This window comes from Hemitrygon akajei, chromosome 11 (assembly GCF_048418815.1).
Source record: "Hemitrygon akajei chromosome 11, sHemAka1.3, whole genome shotgun sequence".
In the NCBI taxonomy this organism is placed as follows: domain Eukaryota; kingdom Metazoa; phylum Chordata; class Chondrichthyes; order Myliobatiformes; family Dasyatidae; genus Hemitrygon; species Hemitrygon akajei.
This window is the reverse complement of record NC_133134.1, coordinates 113,175,744-113,201,001: the sequence shown is the minus strand read 5'-3', so window position 1 is coordinate 113,201,001 and position 25,258 is coordinate 113,175,744. Positions and strand designations below refer to the sequence as shown.

At 41.7% G+C, this 25,258-nt stretch overlaps 1 protein-coding gene across 1 annotated transcript in view; it reads left to right on the top strand.

The window, feature by feature from the left end:
* LOC140735919 (protein spire homolog 1-like) overlaps positions 1 to 17,530 on the top strand; it is a 57,598-nt gene extending 40,068 nt beyond the window's left edge. The window contains exons 11-17 of the mRNA XM_073061528.1: positions 177 to 322; positions 3,790 to 3,894; positions 5,949 to 6,014; positions 7,589 to 7,616; positions 9,322 to 9,451; positions 13,939 to 14,021; positions 16,050 to 17,530. Of these exons, the coding sequence (XP_072917629.1) occupies positions 177 to 322; positions 3,790 to 3,894; positions 5,949 to 6,014; positions 7,589 to 7,616; positions 9,322 to 9,451; positions 13,939 to 13,993 (530 nt within the window). The 3' untranslated portion in view covers positions 13,994 to 14,021; positions 16,050 to 17,530. The remainder of the gene's footprint in view (positions 1 to 176; positions 323 to 3,789; positions 3,895 to 5,948; positions 6,015 to 7,588; positions 7,617 to 9,321; positions 9,452 to 13,938; positions 14,022 to 16,049) is intronic.
* Positions 17,531 to 25,258: the final 7,728 nt, after the last annotated feature.

Sequence of the window (25,258 nt, the reverse complement as noted above, 5' to 3'; positions counted from 1 at the left end):
ATGATTGTTTGTTTTACTGCTGTTAGTAGCTATGTCAGATAGATTATCTAGACACATTTTGGTATCTTTTATTTGCATTTGACCTAATTTTATTTAAAGTGTCAACTATTTGGTGTTCTTGTCCAAGGTTCTTAATTAGCAAATCTTTAAAGAAGCAACATCTGTTTGTTCTCCAGATACGTCAACAGAAAAGGTTTCGACAAAGCCTTCCTCCTACTTGGATGTGACCAATCTTGTGAAGCACTCAATTAATAAGTACAAGTTCCAATATCCTTTACAAATAGGCCAACCTCTGGGCTTAGGTTATGAGTTTGTAGAAAATGTAAGTGCTAGTTGATACTGCAGTCATTGTTTTCAACAAATTTGCAAAACTGCTTCATTGAATTGTAAAATTTCCCCAGGGTTTGCAAAATATGTTTAGTTTTTGACATCTTAATAAGATCCTCTGCCATTGAAAATATCTGCAGATACCGGAAATCAGAAATAAAAGCAAAGTGCTCAGTATTCAGCATGTCAGGCAGCATCTGTGGAAGGAGAAAGAGGTAACAGTTCTGGGTATAGACTCTCTCCTGTTTGGAAATGTTCATGGGTTTTCTCTTTTCACAGATACTACCTGACACGCTGAATGTTTCCAGGGGAATGTTCTGCCAATTTAATCAATAAATAAGTGATCTCCAATAATCAACAATGGGCAAGAGGGAAAATGAGTGACAAACCGGACATTCTTTTTTGCTTCTGAAAAAGTGGTTTTATGTTTAACTTGATTTTTAAAATGGTATCATTAAGGGTCCAAGAGTTTGCAAACTGAGTATTAAAGATGTGTGCAAGCGGATAAACCTGTGACAAATCAATAACCTTTTCTCAGACAAAACTTTATACCATAAAATGGAAAGTAATGCAGGGGTGGGTTTGGAACTGGGAGTGGCCAAGTAAAGAGGGCTTGAAGATTTTCTTCAGTTTTGAGGTGAAAACTGATGATATTCAACAATTAAGAGGATATGGATTTAATAGATGGGTTAGAATGTTGCATTTTAAGTTTTAAGGTGGATATTAACAGCAGCTTAAAACAAATTAGTTGAAAAACAAACATGGAAGTGTATGGGAAGTAACCAGCGGTGGGACTGGATTGAGTCTCACACGGAGGGAGGCACTCCAGTAGCTTGTGTTACCCAGGAGTTCTTTGGGTCACTTCTTTGAAAGACAGACACTTTAGTCTAAAGTTAAGATCAGTTTTATCATATAATTATGCTAATTATATTCTAAGCTTATGCTAAGCACTGAATGAGAGTGAATAAGTTGGGAACAGTATGGTACAATACAGGCCTTTTGGCCCAAAATGTTGTGCCAACATTTTAACCTACTCGAAGATAATTCTAGTCCTTCCACCCCTTCCCCACATACCCCTCTATTTTTCTTTCATCCTTGTACGTATCAAAGACTCAAATGTTCCTAATGTGTCTGCCTGTGCCACCACCCCTGGCAGCCCATTCCATGCACCCACCACTTTCTATATATATAAAGATAAACCTACCTCTGACATTCCCCCCAATACTATCCCCCAATGACCTTAAAATTATACCCCCTGATAATAGTTATTTCTGCCATGGGAAAAATCTCTGGCAATCCATTCTTTCTATACCTCTTACTTTGTGGCCCTCTATCAAGTCATCTCCCATCCTCCAGAGAGTATAGCCCAAGCTCACTCAACCTGTCTTGCTTATCCTCAAAAGGCACATTTTCTGATACAGACAGGATCCTGCTAAATTTCATCTGCACCCTCTCTAAAGCTTCCACATCCTTTCTATAATGAGACGACTAGAGCTGAACACAATACTCCATCTGTGGTCTAAGCAGAGTTTTATAGAGCTGCAACATTACCGCTTGGCTCTTGAGCTCAATCACCTGACTGATGAAGGCCAGCACTCCATACACCTTTTTAACTAAACTATCAAGCTGTGCTCAAACTTTGAGGGATCTATGGACGTATACCCCAAGAACCTTCTGTTTCTCCACACAGCTAAGAATCCTATAATTACTCTAATTTGTTTCCCCAACCTTTCAAAGTGTGTCACTTCATGCATTTCCAGATTGAACTCCATCTGCCACTTCTCAGCCCAGTTCTGCATCCTATCAGTGTTCTGATGTAACCTACAACAACCTTCCACACTTTTGACAATACCACCTCCAGTCTTTAAGTCATCTGCAAACTTACTAACTTGCCCTTCCACTACCTTATTCTAGTCTCTATATATAAAAAAAAAACACAGAGCAGGGGCCCCAAAACAGATCCCTGAGCATCAACCTCCAGGCAGAATACACGCCATCTATAGCCACCCTCTGCCTTCTGTGGGCAAGTCAATTCTGAATCCACACAACTAAGTTTCCCTGGATCACGTGCCTCCTGACTTTCTGAATGAGCATACTATTGGGAACCTTGTCGAAGGCCTTGCTGAAATCCATGTACACTACATCCATTGCTCTACCTACATCAATTTGCTCTGTCACTTCCTGAAAGAATTCAATCAGATACTTGAGGTATCTTCTCCAAATGCACGCTCTGGAAGTTCCAGTATTTGGGTTTAACCAGTTGTAGTGTGAAACAGAATGGATTGACATGACACCAACACAGTTTGCATTGTGGAGTTGCTCTGTGTTCCCTATGAAAATCTCCATGTTGTCATTTTGGAATCCCATTTATACTGTGGGTTCTAGAGCAAGCTGGTAAAATCCACCCAACCCCAAGCCCTGTATTATTCAATTATATTTGATTCCACCTTGCTTGTCCCATTCTAGTGGGCAAAATGGTAAACGTCTGCACAATTGGCTCTTAAACATGGAATGTTGCATTTAGATGACAGTTAAATCCTAGATTCTGTTCCTGCGTCGCCTTTATTAATGGAAAGAACCCTCTTGGGCAGTGGAAGTTGTACCTAAGTTCAGTATCCCTCCGATATGCACTCCGTCAATGTAGAATCAATTGTAAATTATCTCTAATGGTTTCAGTTTGCTCCCCAGCAACAAAGTTTTGCATATTCAAGCCACGTTCTTGACTTCCAATGAAGGTCCACAGGAATGGCACTTCCACTGATGGCCCTTCAGTGCCGAGCTGACGTGCAGGATAAATTCTAGAATGATTTATTTTAAGCTGGTAGCCATCTTGTGCTCCCAATAGTTCTCTTGTCCTAAAGGTTAAGGTTCAAAGTAAAGTTATTAACAAAGTATTACCTTGAAATTCATTTTCTTGCAGGTATTTACAGGGAAAAAATAATTGAATTTGCAAAAAAAAACTTGCATATTCAAAAACTGATGAATAACTAATGTTCAAAAGAAGACAAGTTGTGCAAATAAAACTAATACTGAGAACGTGAGTTGCAAAGAGTCCCTTGAAAGTGATTCTGTAGGTCATAGAATCAGTTCAAATTAGTATGAGCGAAGATATTCACACTGGTTCAGGAGCCTGATGGTTGTCGGGTAATAGTCCCTGAACCTGGTGGTGTGGGACCTAAGGCTTCTCTCCCACCTGCCTTATAGTAGAAGTGAGACGAGGGCATGGCCTTGGATGCTGGGGGGGGGGGGGGTGGGTGGTCTTTGATGGATACTGCTTTCTTGTGGCAGTAAATCTACTCAATGGTGGGGAGTGCTTTGCCTGTGATGGACTGGGCCGGACTGCATTGATTGTGTTTCAGTCCTTAACATCTTCTCCCCTTCTATTTAACCATCAGTGTGTGAAATGCCTGCTGAAATGTTTCTGACTGAGCTCGAGCTGCTTTTCTCTTTTACCCGGTTCAGGAGGAATACCACTATTCTTCGTCGCTCTGCATTAAGGAGCTAGCCTGTGTCTGTCAGACCATCGCCAAGAGGGAAGTGAGGACCCACAAAATGGTGAGAGCCAAGGTTAGTATTGGTAGGCCTGAAGGCGTTGCAATAGCTCTCTCAGCTTTCAAAATGTCCAGGGGAAAGCTATACAAGCATCCCTGTTGCCACGCAGCTAATTCGTGAGCTGTTGTAGTTCTTGCCTATAATGAAAAGTTAGGTGCTTAAAGACAGTTCTTTGTTTCCATCATAGTTTTTATTCATGATTAATTTTACTCCAGGTTGTTTTAATCTTTTATGTAATTCCATAGGAATCGGTTGCTTCCCAGCCAGTTTAGGGAGATTGAGAGTGTGTGACACTGTGGTAATACAACTCAAATGTGATGCATATACAGAGGACAAGTCTTAATACACTATTAACGTTTCTGGAGAAATGGATGCAGTTTACCATAGCAGTGACTGGTTTTTCCTCTGTTGTTGGTCATCTTCCAATCACCAACAAAATAAAAATGACTGGAGACAGTGTCTGTCTAGAGCAAAATCTGGGTGTTGGGGAGGAGACGCTGATGCAGTAAGTTCATGGATCATGTTTTAATGCTTCCCATTGGAAGGTAGGAACAGGCCACTTGCACTTGTTCTATGGTGTTTGAATATCTTGCCTTCACCAGTCTCTTGAGGTAGTCTATGGTCTGGGCCATTTCTTGAAGAGGTGTTCTCCTTTTGGCTTTCATCAGTGCCCCGTAATACTCCAGCAGGAGGTACGGGGATGAACATTTATTTCACTGAAGCCCCAAAGCTGAACAGAGCTAGCTTGCTGATAGTCAGCCAACTCTTGAGTGAGGTTCTGTGGTGATGGGATGCGATGTGGGTTCCAGGGTTATTTTCAGTGTGAAGAGCTGATGTTTGTGTAGTACTGGAGATGAATGGAAGCTGGAAATAGACTTGGGATTGAAAGCCTGTGAATCCCCAGAGCATGATGCCCCATACTCTTTTGAAGGAGGTTTCTATGGAGGCAGTAAATACACTGGTTGTCATCTTCCAAAATTCCAAAGATTTTAAACGTTCCAACAGATTGGAAGGTGGTGACTGTAGTTCTACTCCTTGAGAAAAGAGGGAGGGAGAGAGCAGGTAATTATGGACCCATTGACCTGATTTCAGGAGAAGGGGAAATGGTCACTTCAAAAAGAAAGTGGCAATGTCACACTGAGGCTTAAAAATCAGTGGATATATGGAAAACAAATTGTGTTACAGCTTCATCAAAAGCAGAACAGATTTGTCAAACAATAGAACAGATAGAGGCAAACCAGATAGTATGCACTTAGGTTTAGAAAATATCTTTTGGATGCTGCTTAAGGTGGTTAAACAAATGTAAGTGTTGGCAGTCAAGGGTTGTTAAGTCATTTTGAGGTTGGATTAACCACCTTCAAGGATTTATGGACTTGTATTCCAAGCTTCCCCTGTTCTGTATTATTCCCCAAGACCTTTTCCATGGTGTGTGATCTAGCCTCATTGGTGCTCCCAAAATGCATCACCTCATTTGTCCATCAGCTCATTTCATCATCACACTGATCTCTCTGCACCCTGAGGGTACCTTCCCGCTCTACTGATCTCTGTGTCACTGGCAAACCTGCTGATGGTGCTTCCCCACATCCAGATGATCCATGTATATTACAAACACCTGTCGTCATGGGCAAACAATCACAAAATCTAATCTCTACCATCTCTCTGTCTCATTTTGTTTTTATACAGAGTTGTTGATGTCTGAAATGTGCTGTTTAGGCAGGCACATGACTAGAAGGATATGGATTTGATGTGGGCAAATGGAATTGGGGTAGATGGGCAAAGATGATTGGCATCAATACGGTAGATTGAAGGGCCTGTTTCTGTGATGCAGTGACATGCTGGGTCTCTGGGTGGTGGATGACATGGTTCCAGCCTGCAGAACAATTTGAGGAATAGCAATTTTCGCGTGCAAGGCTGGTCCATCAGGCTTCCTGGGATCTTCAAGCAGCCCTGAGCTTGGCAGATCTGAGAAGCTGAAGGTTGTTGGATTTGCACTTAGGTTAACTGCTAAAATGAAAGCCATCTTTAAACTTGTCAAAGACTAAACTTGTATTTTTTTTCTTCTTTTTAAGCTCTGTTTATTTTGTCAGAGAGAGTTTTTCTTCACTTGGGCGCTCACTTGTCACTTCTGTAAAAAGGTAGGTCTATTGATCAGCTGCTTGTCCAACCAAAGGTTGTCGTAGAGCTTGTTTGCTTATTCAGCAAGTTAATAACTATTCCTCATAAGAAATCTAGAAATTTGCAAGGGGAGCATAAAGGGCCAATTCCTTCAGCCATTCATAAAGGAGGAATTTCCAATTCCTTCAGCCATTCATATAGGGGGAATTTCCAATTCCTTCAGCCATTCATATAGGGGGAATTTCCAATTCCTTCAGTCATTCATATAGGGGGAATTTCCAATTCCTTCAGCCATTCATATAGGGGGAATTTCCAATTCCTTCAGCCATTCATATAGGAGGAATTTCCAATTCCTTCAGCCATTCATATAGGGGGAATTTCCAATTCCTTCAACCATTCATATAGGGGGAATTTCCAATTCCTTCAGCCATTCATATAGGGGGAATTTCCAATTCCTTCAGCCATTCATATAGGGGGAATTTCCAATTCCTTCAGCCATTCATATAGGAGGAATTTCCAATTCCTTTAGTCATTCATATAGGAGGAGTATATCACTGGACTCAGCTATCTTAATTCTGTGTTGAGTAATAGCTTTTGTGTCTGTCCTAGATTTCAGTTTCTAGGTTTAATTGTTTATGCCTTGGAGAGAGTCATGAGGGTTCAAGGGAAAAGGTTAAGCATAGCTATCATTTTGTCTTTCTGAACAACCTGGATTTTAACAGGATGAAATGGCCCTTTTGGTTTTGATCTCGTGGATGAAAGCTGTTAAAAGCATTCACCGTCTTTCACATTTATTATACATGGTCAGCTGACACGATTCAATTTTAGAGTTTAGGCTCTCTTGACCAAAAATCTGTTTGTAGCAAAGATATTTTGAAATTTGTCCTTTGTTCTTTTCTGATTCAGCAACAAGAGGTATCTGTACACAAAGGAGGCACTGAATGTGTATTCAGGTTTAAAAGAGGTTGCTTTATTTGAAGAATAAAATACATAAATGAAACATAATGAAGTAGTGAAAGAAACATAATAATGTTTTTCAACCTAAAATTAAGCCAATCTGTATAGTACTGGAGGGGTCCTCTTCCTGACTGACCCTTCCTCTACATGTCACTCCCCCCTCTCTCCCTCTATCTTAGCATCAGTCTTGACCAAGCCCACGAAGATTCCAATTTGAACATATTAATTGTCTCTTTTTAACCCTTCAATTCCTTCCTCTGGTGCTTACCCATGGTGCAGAGCAAGGTAATATCTGCACCTATACAATAGTATTCCTTCCAAAGATAGTGTTTTTCTTCATAATCTACTCTCATGTTAGTTCATTTCTCAAAACACTTACTGTGGACTGGTCCTCTTTTCACTTTGCAAAACATTCCCACATTCCAGACTTGTGCCATATTGTTTTACAACCTTCATCCTGAGTTGTACGTTTCAGTACATACCAAGGAGGAACCAAATATTTTGGCAAATTTACCTTTTTTTTCCACCTAAGTGTTGAATTACTGCTGGTTGAGTCAAGCTGTCTGACGTTAATCAATATGTGGATTTTAGTTTCCTTTCATAACAAACCAAATAACAGGAACCTTGCTTTTTACAGATAAATCTCTTCAGAGTTCTCTACGAAGGTAAGGATGCCGAGACTACAGGCTCTAAATCCACAATTCTGATTTAAATTGTTTGCTTTAATCTTGTATCAACACAATGTGTGTCTGTAGTTGTAAAAACAACCCCATCCACGGCCAGGAGACCAAATGAAGACACGACCGTGCCGGTTTGAGAAAGGTGCAGATGCTGGAATTCTAAAATAGAGACAGAAAGCACTGGGTAGCATTGATGGACAGAGGAACAGCTGAGATTTCACATTATTTTGCTTATCCTGCCCTTTGCTGGTCTAGTTTTGGTTAATTCTCCCATGATCTTTTAAAATGTAATTCTGTACTGCTGGTGCTACCTACTTTGAGCATTTTACCTCTGGGCGATGTGCAATTTGGTTTAGCTGCATAGAGTAGCTGAAAGCTCCATTTGTTTAGGTGGGCAAGTTATTTGTGTGATCTTCCCAGCCGCAAAAGTTCAAACTTGTCTAAGTTCAGACCGTCTAGGCTGCCTAGAGGAAGTGAGACCGCAGTTGATCCAAGTTTGCACCGTTGGCCAAACACTACAGCTCGCCACTGGTGTTGTTCAGTCAGCATCTCATTCCCGTGGGCTTTGCTGCACAGTATCAGCAGATGTAGGTTTAATGAAATGTTCCAGTCCCTGCAACAGGAGGACTAAAGCTGTAATGTTGAGACAGCATCATTTCTAACTGACCTTCTGGTATGAGTGTTCTATCATTCCTCACAGAATCACCATCAGCTTCACTATCACTCGCTGACCACTGTGTTATGTGAGGGGAGTGCAAGACATGTTCTTCTGCTGCGGTAGCCTATTCACTTCAAGGGCTGATGTGTTGTGCATTCAGAGATGCTTTTCTGCACACCACTGCTGTAACGTGTCGTTATTTCAGTTACTGTCACCCTCCTGTCAGCTTGAACCAGCCTGGCCGTTCTCCTCTGACCTCTCTCATTAAAAAGGTGCTTTCGCCCACAGAACTGCTGCTCACTGGATGATTTTGTTTATTGCACCATTCTCCGTTGTGTGTGAAAATTGCAGGCGATCAGCAGTTTGAGGTGCTCAAGCCATCACATCTGGCACAAACATTCATTCTGTGGTCTAAGTTCCCCGTTCTTCCCCATTCTGATGTTTGGTCTGAACAACAACTCAACCTCTTGACAATGCTGAATGCTTTTATGCATTGAATTGCTGTCACATGACTGGCTGACGAGATACTTGGATTAATGAACAGGTGTGCATGCACACCTAATTAAGTGTTTAGTGGCAGCAGTCCAGTACAAGACATAAAATTACTACAAGTTGCAAGAAAATTAAGTGCAGAGCAGGAATAGCTAGATAGTGTTTATGGGCCTTTCAGAAATCTGATGGCAGAAGCTGTTCCTAAAATGTTGTGTAGTCTTCTGGCTCCTGTATCCCCTCTCCAATGGTAGTAATGAGAAAAGGGCACATTCTGGGTGGTGATGGGTCCTTAATGATAAACACTGCCTTCTTGAGGTACCACCTTCCAAATATGTCCCCGATGATGGGGAGGGTTTTGCCTGTGATGGAGTTGGCTGAATCTACAATCCTCTGCAGATTGGAGCAAAATTTAGGTGATGCAAAATTTAGTCCTCAGTTTCAAAATGGTTGCCTTCTATTTTGTGACGTAGAAAGATGTGGAGTATTTGTGCCAGTGACGAGGCCCCAAATGGACTCATCTAGTTTATTGGTCTCTTGCAGATGTCAATCCTTTCCCATGCATGCATCTTCCCATAATCTACAAGCCATTGGCAGCAAGGACTGTAGATGTGGGCGTCCAGGCAGAAAGATACAGATGTGAATGCGAAAAGGTACAACAATGGGACTCTAAGTAAGTATTCAAGTTCAATTAGCTGAACTTCCACAACAACTAATACACTTTTAAAAGAAAAAAATTCAAATCTGAAACTATGCTGGCAGGATTGATCATATGACATCTGTGGAACGAGAAACAGTTAATGTTTCAGGTCCGCAACTCTTCCAATGTACTTGGTTGGATCATCCTGCAAAACTGGGATCATGGAAATTTCTTCTTGTAGAGAGTGTTGAGTCTCTGGAATTCTCTGCCCCAATGGTTAGTGGAAACTTGATTAGTGGAAGTATTTAAAGTGGAGGTGGATTAATTTTTTATTGAGGAATAGAGTATGGAGAAATGGAACAGAGTCGTCATAAATCATTTGTGATCATGTTAAATGGTAGGGCAGGTTTGAAGGATCTGATGGCCTGTTCCTGCTCCCATTTCTTTGTTCTTGCGTTCTTAGATCCCATGCCAGTGTTGTCTGCCTAATCTGGAAGTGTAGAAAACAAACTGCTTTACTTTTGCAAAATATTGACATGCAAAACAATACCATATAAATTGGGTTTTGTACTAATGTTCTAGCTTTGGTGCTGTGCTGAGATTTTCCTGAATTCCCCAGGATTCTTGTGATAAGTTTCCTAGTCATTGCTCAGCTTGGACTAAATGCCAGGGCTAATAAATAGATCAGTTTGAAATGGAGGTAAGGGTCAGTATTGGCTTCTATATCACTAGCATAAGTCATGAAATTTGTTGTTCTGCAGCAGCACTACGTTACAATACATAAAAATCTATAAATTACAGTCGGAAATATATACTAAATTAGTGCAAAAAAAGAAAATAGTGGGGTAGTGTACATGGGTTCATAGTCCATTCAGAAATCTGCTGGTGAAGAGATTTCCTGGTTTTCTTTGCAACCAGGGAAAAGTCTAGGAACGCACATCAGCTGTGTCACTCTGTTGACAAAATAGAGAACTGTCTAGTCACCCCACTTTGTGCACCAGAATCTGTCTCTCTTAGGAAAAAGGAAAATACACATGTGATCAGAATAAAAGGAAACTTCAACTCTTTCTTTCAGTTGTTAGTGGGCAGAGAGCAGGTGTGAAGAGTCAGATATTGAACCATTGGGGCTGCCCATGGGTCACTTGGCATTTTACATTTTTAAAGTTTTGTTAAGTATCTATTAAGCATTGGGCTGCGACCTTGATTAGCTTACGGGAATTTTCAATGGATAAATGTTCATTGTTTTCAGTTGGTGATAGATAGATAGATAGATACTTTATTCATCCCCATGGGGAAATTCAACTTTTTTTCCAATGTCCCATACACTTGTTGTAGCAAAACTAATTACATACAATACTTAACTCAGTAAAAAATATGATATGCATCTAAATCACTATCTCAAAAGCATTAATAATAGCTTTTAAAAAGTTCTTAAGTCCTGGCGGTAGAATTGTAAAGCCTAATGGCATTGGGGAGTATTGACCTCTTCATCCTGTCTGAGGAGCATTGCATCGATAGTAACCTGTCGCTGAAACTGCTTCTCTGTCTCTGGATGGTGCTATGTAGAGGATGTTCAGAGTTATCCATAATTGACCGTAGCCTACTCAGCGCCCTTCGCTCAGCTACCGATGTTAAACTCTCCAGTACTTTGCCCACGACAGAGCCCGCCTTCCTTACCAGCTTATTAAGATGTGAGGCGTCCCTCTTCTTAATGCTTCCTCCCCAACACGCCACCACAAAGAAGAGGGCACTCTCCACAACTGACCTATAGAACATCTTCAGCATCTCACTACAGACATTGAATGACGCCAACCTTCTTAGGAAGTACAGTCGACTCTGTGCCTTCCTGCACAAGGCATCTGTGTTGGCAGTCCAGTCTAGCTTCTCATCTAACTGTACTCCCAGATACTTGTAGGTCTTAACATGCTCCACACATTCTCCATTAATGATCACTGGCTCCATATGAGGCCTAGATCTCCTAAAGTCCACCACCATCTCCTTGTAGACACATGTAGAGCAGAAAGGTACTGAACACTTGTCGGACATTCTTTGTTTTTGGTGTTTGTTGAGTGAATATCTAATGAAAATTATCTTAAGTAACAATTTGATCGTAGCAGTTGTCTTGTCAAGGTTTGTAAACTAGAATCTTGATGTTCTTACTAAATTTTGTAGTTAGGATAATATGCATATTTTAAAAAGGAATGGAACATTGCCTGATTTAAGTGAAAATACAATAATTAACTAGTATCTCAGTCTGGCTTTGTGATAAGCACTTGAGTGCCTGATTGCTACGTATATTTTCTATGATTTTTGGTGCTGTTTCTATTCTGTAGCTGGGTGTTATTGCAATGCCCATACCAATAGGGAATTATTATTTCTTCTTTCAAATTGCGATCTCTAGGTGCTGTGTACATAGTTCAGGTTAATGATTACAAGCCATCGGGAGAACTACCCCATTGATGGACTAGGACAGTTACTCCATTGGAGGAATTATGCTCCACAACTGATAATCATATATTCCACATAGGTGTTTGTAATTTGAAATCTTTGTTGTTCAATGCCCACAAAAGGGTAAAATGGAACTGATCCCAACTGATTTGAAAAATCTTGGCACTTTTAAACACCTAAAGTGGGCAGTCTACAATACCTTGCTGTGTCTGTGTAGAATGACCCGGTCTTTCTGTATATATGACCTCCATACAGAAAGATGCCGGAAGAGGGTTAGTAACATCATGAAGGATCCCACACACTCTGCTCATGGACCATCAGGGAGGGGGCTTTGTGGCATCCACGCCTGGATCTCCACACTCAAAAACAGTTACTGTCTCCAAGCAGTAAGGCTGATCAATACCTCCACCCACTAACTCCACAACTATGTTAGTTCCTGGTCAGTCACCTTATGTACAGATTAGTATCACATTATGGACATATATATATATTTATTATCTTATGTATTTAGGTTTATCGTGTGTTTTTGTAGTTGCTGTTATTATTATGCTCTTTATCTTCGTGGAGTAACAATTATTTAATTCTCCTTACACTTGTGTATAGGTAATGACCTTAAACAATCTTGAATCTATGGAGGTTTGGCCAGGTCTGCTAACAAGTGCCAGTTAAAGTAGAAACACTAGCCCAAATATCATGCAAATAAGCATCCTTTACTTGTGGAGAGACTGATAGTTAGATAGATAGATAGATACTTTATTCATCCCCATGGGGAAATTCAACATTTTTTCCAATGTCCCATACACTTAATTGTAGCAAAACTAATTACATACAATACTTACCTCAGTAAAAATATGATATGCATCTAAAATCACCCTCTCAAAAAGCATTAATAATAGCTTTTAAAAAGTTCTTAAGTAGTTTACTTAAATACATTGAGTCCTAACCCCGGCACTTTAACATATCTTACTCCTGGCGGTTGAATTGTAAAGCCGAATGGCATTGGGGAGTATTGATCTCTTCATCCTGTCTGAGGAGCATTGCATCGATAGCAACCTGTCGCTGAAACTGCTTTTCTGTCTCTGGATGGTGCTATGTAGAGGATGTTCAGGGTTTTCCATAATTGACCATAGCCTACTCAGCGCCCTTCGCTCTGCTACCGATGTTATACTCTCCAGTACTTTGCCCACGACAGAGCCCGCCTTCCTTACCAGCTTATTAAGACGTGAGGCGTCCCTCTTCTTAATGCTGCCTCCCCAACACGCCACCACAAAGAAGAGGGCGCTCTCCACAACTGACCTATAGAACATCTTCAGCATCTCACTACAAACATTGAATGATGCCAACCTTCTAAGGAAGTACAGTCGTCTCTGTGCCTTCCTGCACAAGACATCTGTGTTGGCAGTCCAGTCTAGCTTCTCATCTAACTGTACTCCCAGATACTTGTAGGTCTTAACCTGCTCCACACATTCTCCATTAATGATCACTGGCTCCATATGAGGCCTAGATCTCCTAAAGTCCACCACCATCTCCTTGGTCTTGGTGATATTGAGACGCAGGTAGTTTGAGTTGCACCATATCACAAAGTCCTGTATCAGTTTCCTATACTCTTCCTCCTGTCCATTCCTGACACACCCCACTATGGCCGTGTCATCAGCGAACTTCTGCACATGGCAGGACTCCGAGTTATATTGGAAGTCTGATGTGTACAGGGTGAACAGGACCGGAGAGAGCACGGTCCCCTGCGGCGCTCCTGTGCTGCTGACCACCGTGTCAGACCTACAGTCTCCCAACCGCACATACTGAGGTCTATCTGTCAAGTAGTCCACTATCCAATCCACCATGTGAGAGTCTACTCCCATCTCCGTTACAAATCCCCATCTAGGTTACAAATCCTACAGATAAATGGGGCAGGAGTGGATCATGGGATTTGAAATGACATTTCTCCCCCATTTTGGTGACTAGCTCACGACCTTGCTGCGTTTAAATGCAGCAGGCTATGGTCAACATTGTTTTCTGCTAAATTGAATCTGCTGGATAGGTGGAGTAATATTTTGCTGCATTTTTGTTCGAAGTTGGAAACCCAAGGTGGAGAAACAGGAGACAACACACGTGGTTGAACACCGTTAAGCTGCAAATGGAAGCTGGTGGCACTGAAGTAAGTGAATCCACGTGCATCCCAACCAAGCGGATTGCGGGAAGTAAGTGAATGGTCAGGAATAGCAGGCTGAAGTTTTGCTGAAAGCCAGGTTTGAGAAGCATGATACAAGTATGGATGGTGGGGTGAAGGAGCCATTGGGAAATGATTGTGGTGAGGAGAATTGTGTCTGAATGACGGGGACGGGTGGGGGGGGGGGGTCAACCGAAAGTTGCTGAATCTGCAGCCTCTTGAGTATTCACAGATCTGAGGCACATCTAAAACAGCAGATGCTAACAACAAGATGATACGCTGGAAAGTCTCAGGTCATGTGACATCTGTGGAAAGCAAAATAGTTTGTTCTGATGAAGGGTCTCCAACCTGAAACATTCACCCTTTCTCTCTCCATCGATCCTGCCTGACCTGCTGGGTTTCCCATCATTTTCTGGTTTTGTTATAGAATTAAAGCAAATGTCAAAAACACAAGGAAAGTTCCAAATAAAACCATAAATAGCTAGAATTCTGAATCTGAGCATGCCGGACATGAAATTGATATGACCCCAAGTTAGAGAATTAACACTTTAAGTAACATTAAACTTGGGGTTGGCAGGAAAACTTTTTTTGTGGTTTTCTTTCACTGTGAAATGATTGAACTGTTGCATGTCAAGCAATTGCAAGGTCAAGTTTAGCTGTTCTCCAACAGTCAAGATAGTTTATCTGGGTGCCATGTACAAACGTGAGCAGGAGATTGAGGGTTCATTGACTTTGTATCTATGGACCAAAACAGTGTTTGTGCACTCTAATGTTTGCTATATTTCTGGGATTGAAAACATTCTGACTAATGGAGCCTAGAGCTTGAGGCTGATTACTGTACTATATTGTTCATGCCTTTTGCACAGAGTTCTCTGATCAACATAGAACAAACTATTCTACCCAGAAATAATTCAGGTTTTCACTGCATGCTCAACTGTTTAAATGTTCTCCCACTCTGATCATGATGACCTTGGATTGGTGTTTAACGCACATTTACATAGAGAATCACTAACCAAAATACTGGAGATGAGAAATGTAACATGGAGATCATGCTGGAAATACTCAGCAGGTCAGGCAGCATCTGCAGAGATTTTTTGGGTCAATGATCATCATCAGAGCCAATGGTAGAAATGAGATCATTGAGAAACAGGTAATGTCTGTAATAGTTTTGAGACAGACTGAATGATACAAATGTTCTCAATAAAGGGGGAATTGTCAAGTGAAGTCGATCTGTTTGGAAGTGATAGAAGTATGAGGGAATTTGATAACTGAAAGGGAGAGCAAAGAGTATGAGAAGCAACACACTGGGAATTTCAAATAAATGCTGGGAATATCAGCAAGTTAGACAGGATCCATAAAGGCAGATGCAGAAGCAATGCTTCCTGTCAGTGGCCTTACAACAGAACTGGGCTGTTATCTGAAATAGTTGAATTCCATGAATCCTTTCAACCAAGTTGGAAGATGACATGGGCTTCTGTAAGTATACATTGGGTTGTGTGGGAGGGTCACTAGGCTGCTGTATGGGATGGAAAACTTCAGTTATGAGGAGAGACTGGATGGGCAGAGTTCGTTTTTTTTTCTCTCTGTAGCAGAGAAAGCAGTGGGGAGTGCCGTTACCTTGACAGGTGTACAGACTGAGGGGTGTCGATGGGGTGGATAGCAAGAAGCCTTTCGTTACCAGAGCAGAGAGATACTGAAAGAGCAGGCATGTGTTTTAAGGGCAAGAGGAAAAGATTTGGAGGTTATCTGAGGAAGAATTCTTCTCTTCCCCACACCTCCCAGCCCCTCCAAAAATGGTTGCAATCTGGAATGCGTGGCCTGAAAGCTGGGAGTCAGGCAGGTACTGTACTTCAATCATGAGAAGCTCCTGGATGAGTACTTGAATTGCTAAGGTATGGTAGGGTACCGGGCAAATGCTGGAATCAGTATCTATGAACACAGTTGCTGAAATACCTGTTTCCACGCTGTGCTACTTTGATTTGCTAAAGCACTGATTATGGTTTTTTCTCTCCACAGATGCTGCCTGGTATGTCGAGTGCTTCTGGTGGGCTCTGTTTTTAACATGCTGGGTAACTACTTTGCTTTGGGTCCATACTTGGAACTTGTTGAATAAGGGTGAAAATATTATCAGCTGCAAAGATACTGGATGACAAACTGACAAAAGACTTGTGTGTCCATCAAGTGGCTCTTTATCGACGTCTGGTAATCCTTAGTAGTATTCTTTCAAAATGCTATTGAGGTTGGAACACTGTAACTTCCTCTAATCATGAAGATGGAGTAAGATGATGAGCTTAACGTGACGGATTTATCTTTGAAACCATGCTTCAGCTTTCTAGGTTGGCCAATGACTCTCCAATGTCTAAAGGAAGAAGAAATGGTTGCCTCCTCGACCTGCAGAATTAAAGTTTTATGAATGAACTTGCAGCTATAGAAGAGCACTTTCACAAAAAGGGTTGTAGTTTTACTTGTATTTCAAGCCTGAGTTCTAAAACATGTGTACTGCATACAAGGGTACATGAGATATTGGAGAATACTGATCCATTTCAGCACTTCTATCATCCCCGAGTTGATTTAAGGAATTATAAAACTCAATCTGGATTAGGAAGTAGTTTATAGTTCTATCTTGCGCTCAAAGAACGTTTCCACAGAGTTGCTTCACAGTGCACTGCAAATGTCCCCAAGGGTTCGTCACTTTTGTTTCAGCCTTGGACCGCACAAATGACTTGTCTTCTCAACTTTGATTCCAGTTTGAATGTGCACTAGTTCCCTTCCATCATTCCCCCACAGTAATGCAACCCATCTCCCTTCAGAATGCAAGATGCGCAACGAGGTTTGCTGGATAATTGATCTGAATCATGCTTTTATTCGGGATGGAGGTGGAATGGGGAAGAAATTTTCAGATATCAGTGGATCTTGATCAGTATCAGAGGTGAAAAGTTTTGGGTGTTTTTCTTGGATCTGTCGTTTCCTAATCATGATTTTGGACATGACTTGTATTCATCTCCTTGTCTATATGAGATGTATGAAAGAGAAAACTTGACCTTGAAATGTGACTGTATTCTGACCACTAGCTATAGTTTTGTAACAGAATCATATGTTTTATGGGTTTGGCTTTTGTGTATACTTATTTATTAGACATGCATTAACACAAATAGAGAAAGCTATTTTACTGCTGTTTTAATATGGTGAATTAGTTGTGATCTTGGGTCCCTCGGTCAATCTCAGCACTTAAATTTTATTGTATAATTGTTAAACACTTATTTATTGTGCACGTTTTATACTTAGTATAACTTTTGAATAAGTACCCATTATGAGGGTTGTGATCACGTGCTCAAGGTCACAGCATTGTTCCCTTTTGAGGTGCACTACTTGGACCATTGCTTGAAGGGAGCCCAATTCCATTTCACAACTGTTAAGAATGTTTTATTCTATTTATTGATCTGCCAGCATTGCATGTACTCCTGAGAGTTTAATATGGAAGGGTGAAAAAAAAATGTGTACAGAATAAAATACTTGGCAATTTTTGCATAGTTACTGTGAATAAATGAAATACCAGCTAATGGTAAGATCTTCCAAAGAAATCATTTGTCCTTTTTGCTTCTCTTTGAAAGCTGCCCAGTCTAGACCTTTTCCCTATCATCTTGCTGAGTTGGTTCTCAAACGACTAAGTCACCATTTTAGAATCAAATTCCACTACAAGTTGAGTATTTCTGGTCTTAGTCTTATTTAAGAAACCTTTTTTTCTAATTTCTGTGTTATCTTATGTGACCTCTGGCTATTGGCTTCGACTACTAGAGGAAGGTTTCTTGTGATTAGCTTTATCAACACCTTCAGTACCTTTGCTTCCTCAGTCGCTGAAGTCACTTATTTCTTGTCTCCTAGATGCCTGATACCCTGAGATGAAGCCCCCAGAGCTCCACATACTACTTCAGCTGATGGCTAATTCCATGTTAGCATGATGTTCCTGTGTTTAGGGGCATTGTCTCTCTCCGAAGTCGAGCATCATGGACACTTTCTCAGCCATGTTCCATCTTGGAAAGTTGGGAGTCTCTGCCGTAGGTATCCCCAAGCTTGGATTGGCACAGCGATTCTCTCTAATTTGTAATGACCAATGTGCACAAAAATCTTGTGCGGTACAATTTTTTTCCCCAGTAGCAACAATGTGTGCGCTGAATAATTTCTTCAACAAAAACAGTATAAATAAGCCAGTTCTAAAAGCTTGCGGACAAATCACTGCAAACTCAACTTTGTCGGCACTGTCCACTTCAGAAACCGGAAAAGGAAATGTGATCGTGAAATGTACTTAATGTGCCAACAAGGTAGAGGGTGACAACATTCTGTGCACAGTTTAAATTCCATTGTGCGCTAGTTGCAAAATATGTTACACACGTCTTAGAGGGAACTCTACTCCAATTGTTAATACAGTCAGCCCTCCTTATCCACGAGGGATTGGTTCCGGGACCCCCTGCGGATACCAAAAAACGCGGATGTTCAAGTCCCTTATGTAAAATGGCATAGTATTTGCATATAAACCTACGCACATCAGTATACTTTAAATCATCTCTAGGTTACTTATAACACCTAATACAATGTAAATGCTATGTAAATAGTTGTTATACTGTATTGTTTAGGGAATAATGACAAGAAAAAAATGTTCAGTACAGACGCAGTCATTGTAGCTCTTCTGGGAACGCTGATGCTGCCTCAGCATCAGCCGATCCCGATTCTCCTGTGATCTTTAAGTTCTTGAGGCTGTAGTGCTTTACATAGCTAGCTAGCCATCCCTTACTAGCCTTAAACTCCCTCCTCTCGCTCACAACACAAGTAGCGAACAAACAAGACACAAGGCGAACAATGATCACAGCAAGTGCTGCAGAGAGAACTTCCAGGTTTTCCCGATCCACGGTTGGTTGAATCCGTGTCTGCGGAACCCATGGATAAGGAGGGTTGACTGTATAATATAGCTGTTGCAGTGGTACAAGGAGCTGTGTGAAAAAGGGATGTTGGAGGTGATTGGTGTGGGGAGTGGGGAATAAACCAGCATTCTGGAAGGCAGTCTTCAAATGCTAGAAGTGGAGGGAGGAATGATGTATCTGGAGGTGAAGAGGTAAGATAGCAATGATTTCCACCACCACCTCCCTAATCTCCTGAACCCACTAATTTCTTAAGTGTACTCATCAACTTTTATTCCAAGGACTCAGTTTTGCTAAAATGCCTTGATAAGTCATCCAAAAATACCTGTCAAATGTCTTCTGAAAACCTTTATGCTTCATCTACTACATCACCTTCATGGGCCTTTAGTTACATGGTCAGAAAACTTGTTTGTCTTACCCGGTTGTCCCCAGTGCCAGGTTTAAATTGGCCAGGCGTCACTTTAGCCTTGCATCCTTTGTTGCACCCTTGTTCAAAATTTTCCACTTTAAAGATTGATTTTATTTGTCACATGGACATCTTAAGTGCAATGCAGTTGAAGGGAGTGCTGGGGGTGGCCCACAAATGTCACCATATTTCCAGTGCCACCGTAGCACACCCACAACCTACTAACGCTAACTGATACATCTTCGGTATTTGGGAGGAAATCTTCACAGTCAAAGGGAGAACATGCAACCTCCTTGCAGACAGTAGTGGGAATTGAACCCTGATCTTACAATCGTTGGTGAGGTAAAGAGTTGTGCTAACCAGTATACCACCCTATCCTGATCGTGGTACACTGATACCTCCTCTGTATCTAGGGAAGGCTGAATGACAATGACTTGTCCCCTGCATTTTCTCTCAGCATCCTAACATGGTTGCTCCCATTTGGTCAAGGGGTCTGCCATTGTCCCTGCCATGTAGTTCTTGTATTTCACTATGTTTCCTGCAGATTTGTTACTCCTCTCCTCACCAACTGTAGAAATCGCTCAGTAGAGTAACAGCATCTCGATTGTTTCTCCTCTGTACCTAGATGGATTTCCTCCTTGACATCCAATGTAGGGTTCTATTCAATGAAAGTAGGTCAGCTTCCATAAGTTTTTTTTATTGGAGGAGCTTGAAAAGCCATTTGGCTTAAAAATCAAAGCAAGGGAGAAGCACCTGTTCACGAATCTACCTTAGTTGGTGATGGACATTGCTACAATAGACTTCTGCAATTTAAGACCCTCATTTTGAGTGCAGTGTTGCCACATAATCTCCTTGAAGGGCATCTCTGAAATATTCAAGAAATCTTTCTCTGGAGACTGAGGGGAAACGTGTAAGCTTCTGAGAGGTATAGATAGACCAGGCAACTGGTATCTTTTCCTGGGGTTGAAATGTCTCGTACTTGAGGTTGTTCATTTAAGGTGAGAGGGGGTAAATTCAAAGGAGAAGTGTGGGGTAAGTTTTTCTTTACATTGCGAGTGGTGAGTGCCTAGAATTCACTACCAGGGCTGTTAGTGAAGGCAAATATGACAGAAACTCTTAGATAAGCCCCTGAATATGTAGAGAATGATGGGAGATGGACACCATGTAGGCAAAAAGGATCTGTTTAGTTGTCTGTTCTATGTTTGTAACTAAGTCTGTTTCTCAAAACCAGCTTGGAAAAGACATCTCTATTTGAGTGAAAGTTGGATCAGAGATGGTGCCCAATTAGGAATGGGTAATAAATGCTGGTTGATGCAGTGATGCTCAGTTCTTTGAAATTAATAAATGTTTTAAAATCTACAAAATGCATTGCAATTTATTTCTCAGAAAACAACTCTCAAGCTCTTAAACTTCTACCAGCAAGAATGATAAGGATAGTAGAAGTATTGGAGCCTGCAGTTTCTCCTCCAGGCTGCTTTGAAAGTACATTGTTATTACCTGGGTAAATCCTGGCACTCCCAATGTTACGGCGCTATGGCTGTATTTTCAGCTGGACTGCGGAGGTTCAAGGAAGCAATTTGCTGCCATCATCTTGAGGACAATTGGGAATGGGTGAGAAATGCTGGCCACACCCAGTACTTGATGAATCAGTAAACAAAGCAGTGATGTAAGCATCTTGCTGATACCCTGCCATTCATTGGTTCAGTGGCTCATCTTCATGAACCTGAAATTCCCCAAAATCTCTCATCACCTTAGATTAGCAAGCCTATCCATCTCGGATTTGAATTCCAATAATCAGTTCAGCGGCGATTAGATGTCATGGATGTCAGTGTTAAACATTTCTTCCTTTGTTCTACTTTCTGTAACTCTCGCACACTTAGTTTTGCTCCAGATTGGCTAATTAGTCATTAGCGGATCTTATGGAGCTGACCAAGGAATATTCTGTCTCTAATGCGTCTCAGTATGGCTCGGGGAATCTAATTAACAGTGTACATTGAGTGGCCATTGTTTTGTGGCTCTTAATAGGATGATATATCAGGTATAAATAAATCATATTGCCTTTAATGCTGAGGTGGCTTTTTCTAGCTCCAGTCTTAAAGTGCTGAGTGGTGGCAAGTGGAAAACCTTCATTAAGCAGTATTTATTGCAGTGATGCGTTATGATATTCTTTCCCCTTCCTCCTCCTTTCCCTCCCTCCCCACTTACCTTACCCATCCTATCTGCATGTTACGGCTTGGTATCGCTCTGCCCGAGACCCCAATGAACCGCAGACAGTCCAGCATAACGCGGGGAGTAGCCTCCCCTGCAAAGACTCTGTCGATGCTTCTCTGCTCTCCCATCTGTCAGAAGGTGCAAAACCCCGAAAGCACGTATGACCAGGCTCAAGGACAGCTTTTATCCAGCTGTTACGTGACTATTGAGCGGTCCTCTTGTATGTTAAGATGGATTCTTGACTTCACAATCTTCCTTGTTGAGGCCTTGCACCTTATTGTCCGACTGTGCTGCCCCTTCTCTGTAACTGTAACATTCTATTCTGTACTCAATTACTGCTTTCCCCTTGAACAACCTCAATGCAGTGATGTGGCGAAATTCTGCATTGATGGCACACAAAATAAAGATTTTTACCATACATATGACAATAATAAACCAATTTACTTAATACCCAACCCTTCTTAGGACTACTTCCTGTCTGGTTTTCTATTGTTATTGAAGTGCCACCTACCTCTTGTTCACCACCAAACAGCGGGAAATTTTCAAACCTTTTCAACACAGATTGATTTTAAAAGGGAAAGATGTCTGGGATGTTAACTGTAGCAAGGTACTTGGAGAAGGACAAGAGCCAGGCCAACCACCCCCCCCAATTTCTCCCCCCCCCCCCAATATGGGGATACAAGTCCTCCATGGGTACAGGAGAAAGCAGACATCATGAGAGAGAGATGTTAGATCACTTATACCTTCTATTCATTGTGTAAGTCTAGTGTTCAGATTGGAGATAATATTAGACCATAAGACTTAGGAACAGAATGAAGCCATTCAGCCCATCGATTCTGCTCCACCACTTGATCATGGCTGATTTATTTTCCCTCTTAACCTCATTCTCCTGCTTTCTCCTCTTAACCTTTGATGACCCTAACAATTAAGAACCTATCAACCTCTGTTTTAACTGAGCCTTCACAGCCATCTATAGCAATGAATTCCACAGATTTACCACTCTCTGGTTAAAGAAATTCCTCCGCATTTCTGTTCTAAAGGCATATTCTTTTGTTTTGAGACTGATCTCTCTAGTTAAAGGTTGTTGATACCCAGGAATTCAAAAGTGCTCACCTTTTCCACTGCTGACCCTCAAAGGGAAGTGCTGTGTGTTCGTCTGTTTGCCCCTTCCTGACGTCCGTATTTAATTCCTTGTTTGGTCTTATTGATGTTCAGTGCATCCAAGCTTCCCTTAAATGTGGTGATTGGAGAAACCTGGTGAGGGGGAAGGTGGGTGGGTGGTGAAGTGAGTTGATAGGTGGAAACGGTAAGGGGCAGTGATAGTGAGTTGGCATGAGTACATGGTGGAAGAGTCACAGGGCAGCAGGGAGAAATGAGAGAGGGTCTCATTGAACTCCCATTGGAGAGAAGATATAAAATTCTTATAAATTCTTATACAAATTCTTATACATTCTTATAAATTCTTATACAAATCATAAACAGAAGAGGTTCTGCAGATGCTGGAAAACTGGCAGAAGGTAGAACAGTGACAGCAAGAAGCTAATGTAAACTGGGTGATAAACTCTACAGTGTTTGGGTAATGCTTAGGAATGAAAATATAACAGAGACTTGATTTTGGTTAAGTTCAAAGTAAATTTATTATCAAATAAATAATGTATACAATACTGTGCAAAAGTCTTCAGGGCATAGATATAGCCTAAGACCTTTGCAGAGTACTGTAGTAAATTTATGTACTGCGCTGCACAAGCGCTGCAAAAGAAAACAAATTTCATGAAGAGTGTGATGATAAACCTGATTCTGATATCGATAGATAGATACTTCATTAAACCCAAAGGAAATTACAGTGTCACAGTAGCATTACAAGTGCACAGATATACAAATATTAGAAGAGAAGTAAGAAAGAATAAAAAATAAGTTACTTCAAACAGTCCAACAGGAGGGGGTCATCACCTCCCTGGCTATGGTTTGACTCATTATAGAGCCTAATGGTCAAGGGCAAGAATGACCTCATATAGCGCTCTTTGGAGCAGCGCAGTTATAGACAATAGGTGCAGAAGTAGACCATTCGGCCCTTCGAGCCTGCACCGCCATTCTGAGATCATGGCTGATCATCTACTATCAATACCCGGTTCCTGCCTTGTCCCCATATCCCTTGATTCCCCTATCCATAAGATACCTATCTAGCTCCTTCTTGAAAGCATCCAGAGAATTGGCCTCCACTGCCTTCCGAGGCAGTGCATTCCAGACCCCCACAACTCTCTGGGAGAAGAAGTTTTTCCTTAACTCTGTCGTAAATGACCTACCCCTTATTCTCAAACCATGCCCTCTGGTACTGGACTCTCCCAGCAGCTGGAACATATTTCCTGCCTCTATCTTGTCCAATCCCTTAATAATCTTGTATGTTGCAATCAGATCCCCTCTCAATCTCCTTAATTCCAGCGTGTACAAGCCCAGTCTCTCTAACCTCTCTGCGTAAGACAGTCCAGACATCCCAGGAATTAACCTCGTGAATCTACGCTGCACTTCCTCTACAGCCAGGATGTCCTTCCTTAACCCTGGAGACCAAAACTGCACAAAATACTCCAGGTGTCTTAGTCTATTACTAAAAGTGCTCCTCTGTTCAGCCAAGGTGGCATGCAGAGGGTGAGAAACATTGTTCAGAATTGCCAGGATTTTCTGTGGGGTCCTTTGTTCTACCAGTTCAGTTCAACTCCTATAACAGAGCCAGCCTTTCTAATCTGTCTATTGACCATGTTGGCATCACCTGTGTTGATGCCATTGGCCCAGCACACGACCACATAGAAGATTGTTCTGGCAACCACAGACTGGTGGAACACAAGGAGAGGCCTGCACACTCCAAAGGACCCAAGTTTCCTCGGGAAATTGAGGCAATTCTGGTCCTTCTTGTACACAGCCTCTGTGTTGGTGCTCCACTCGTCTGTCATCCAGGTGCACCCCCAGGTACTTACAGGTGTTCACCACATCCACATCCTCACCATCAATAGTATGAGGGAGCAGTGCAAACTTAGTCTTCCTAAAGTCCATCACCATCTCCTTTGTCTTACTGATGTTGAATTGCAGATGATTCAGCTTGTGCCATTTAACAGTCCTCCACCAGGACTCTGTATTCATCCTCCCATCCTCCCTTTATACATCCAACTATTGCTGAGTCATCAGAGAATTTCTGCAGATGACATGATTGTATTGTATTGTATTGTATCTGAAGTCTGAGGTATAAGGGTAATCAGGAAAGGACTCAATTTATTCCCCTGTAGGGCCCCAGGGCTGCTTATAGCCGTGTCTGATACACATTTCTGACACCGCACAAACTGTAGTCTACCACTCAGATAGTCCAGGATACAGTGGAAGTGCCAACCTGCATTGTACAGAGCTTTTCCCCCAGCAATGAGGGCTGTATGGTATTGAAGGCACTTGAGAAATCAAAACGCATGACCCTGACAGTGCTGCCGTCTCTGTTGTGGACTGAGAGTGGGAAGCACCAGAGAGACATTCTGTAATGATCAATAAACCAGCTGTCTGGAACCAGATGCAACTGCACCACAACCCTGTCCCCCCCACTTCTGTCACTCCTTCTCTGTACTGTCCCTTAACCTCTGGTAGCGCTCCACCCTCACCATTCCCAACATCCTCTGCTCCCGCAGGATTTACAATCTGGTTCTCCACATTGACAAATA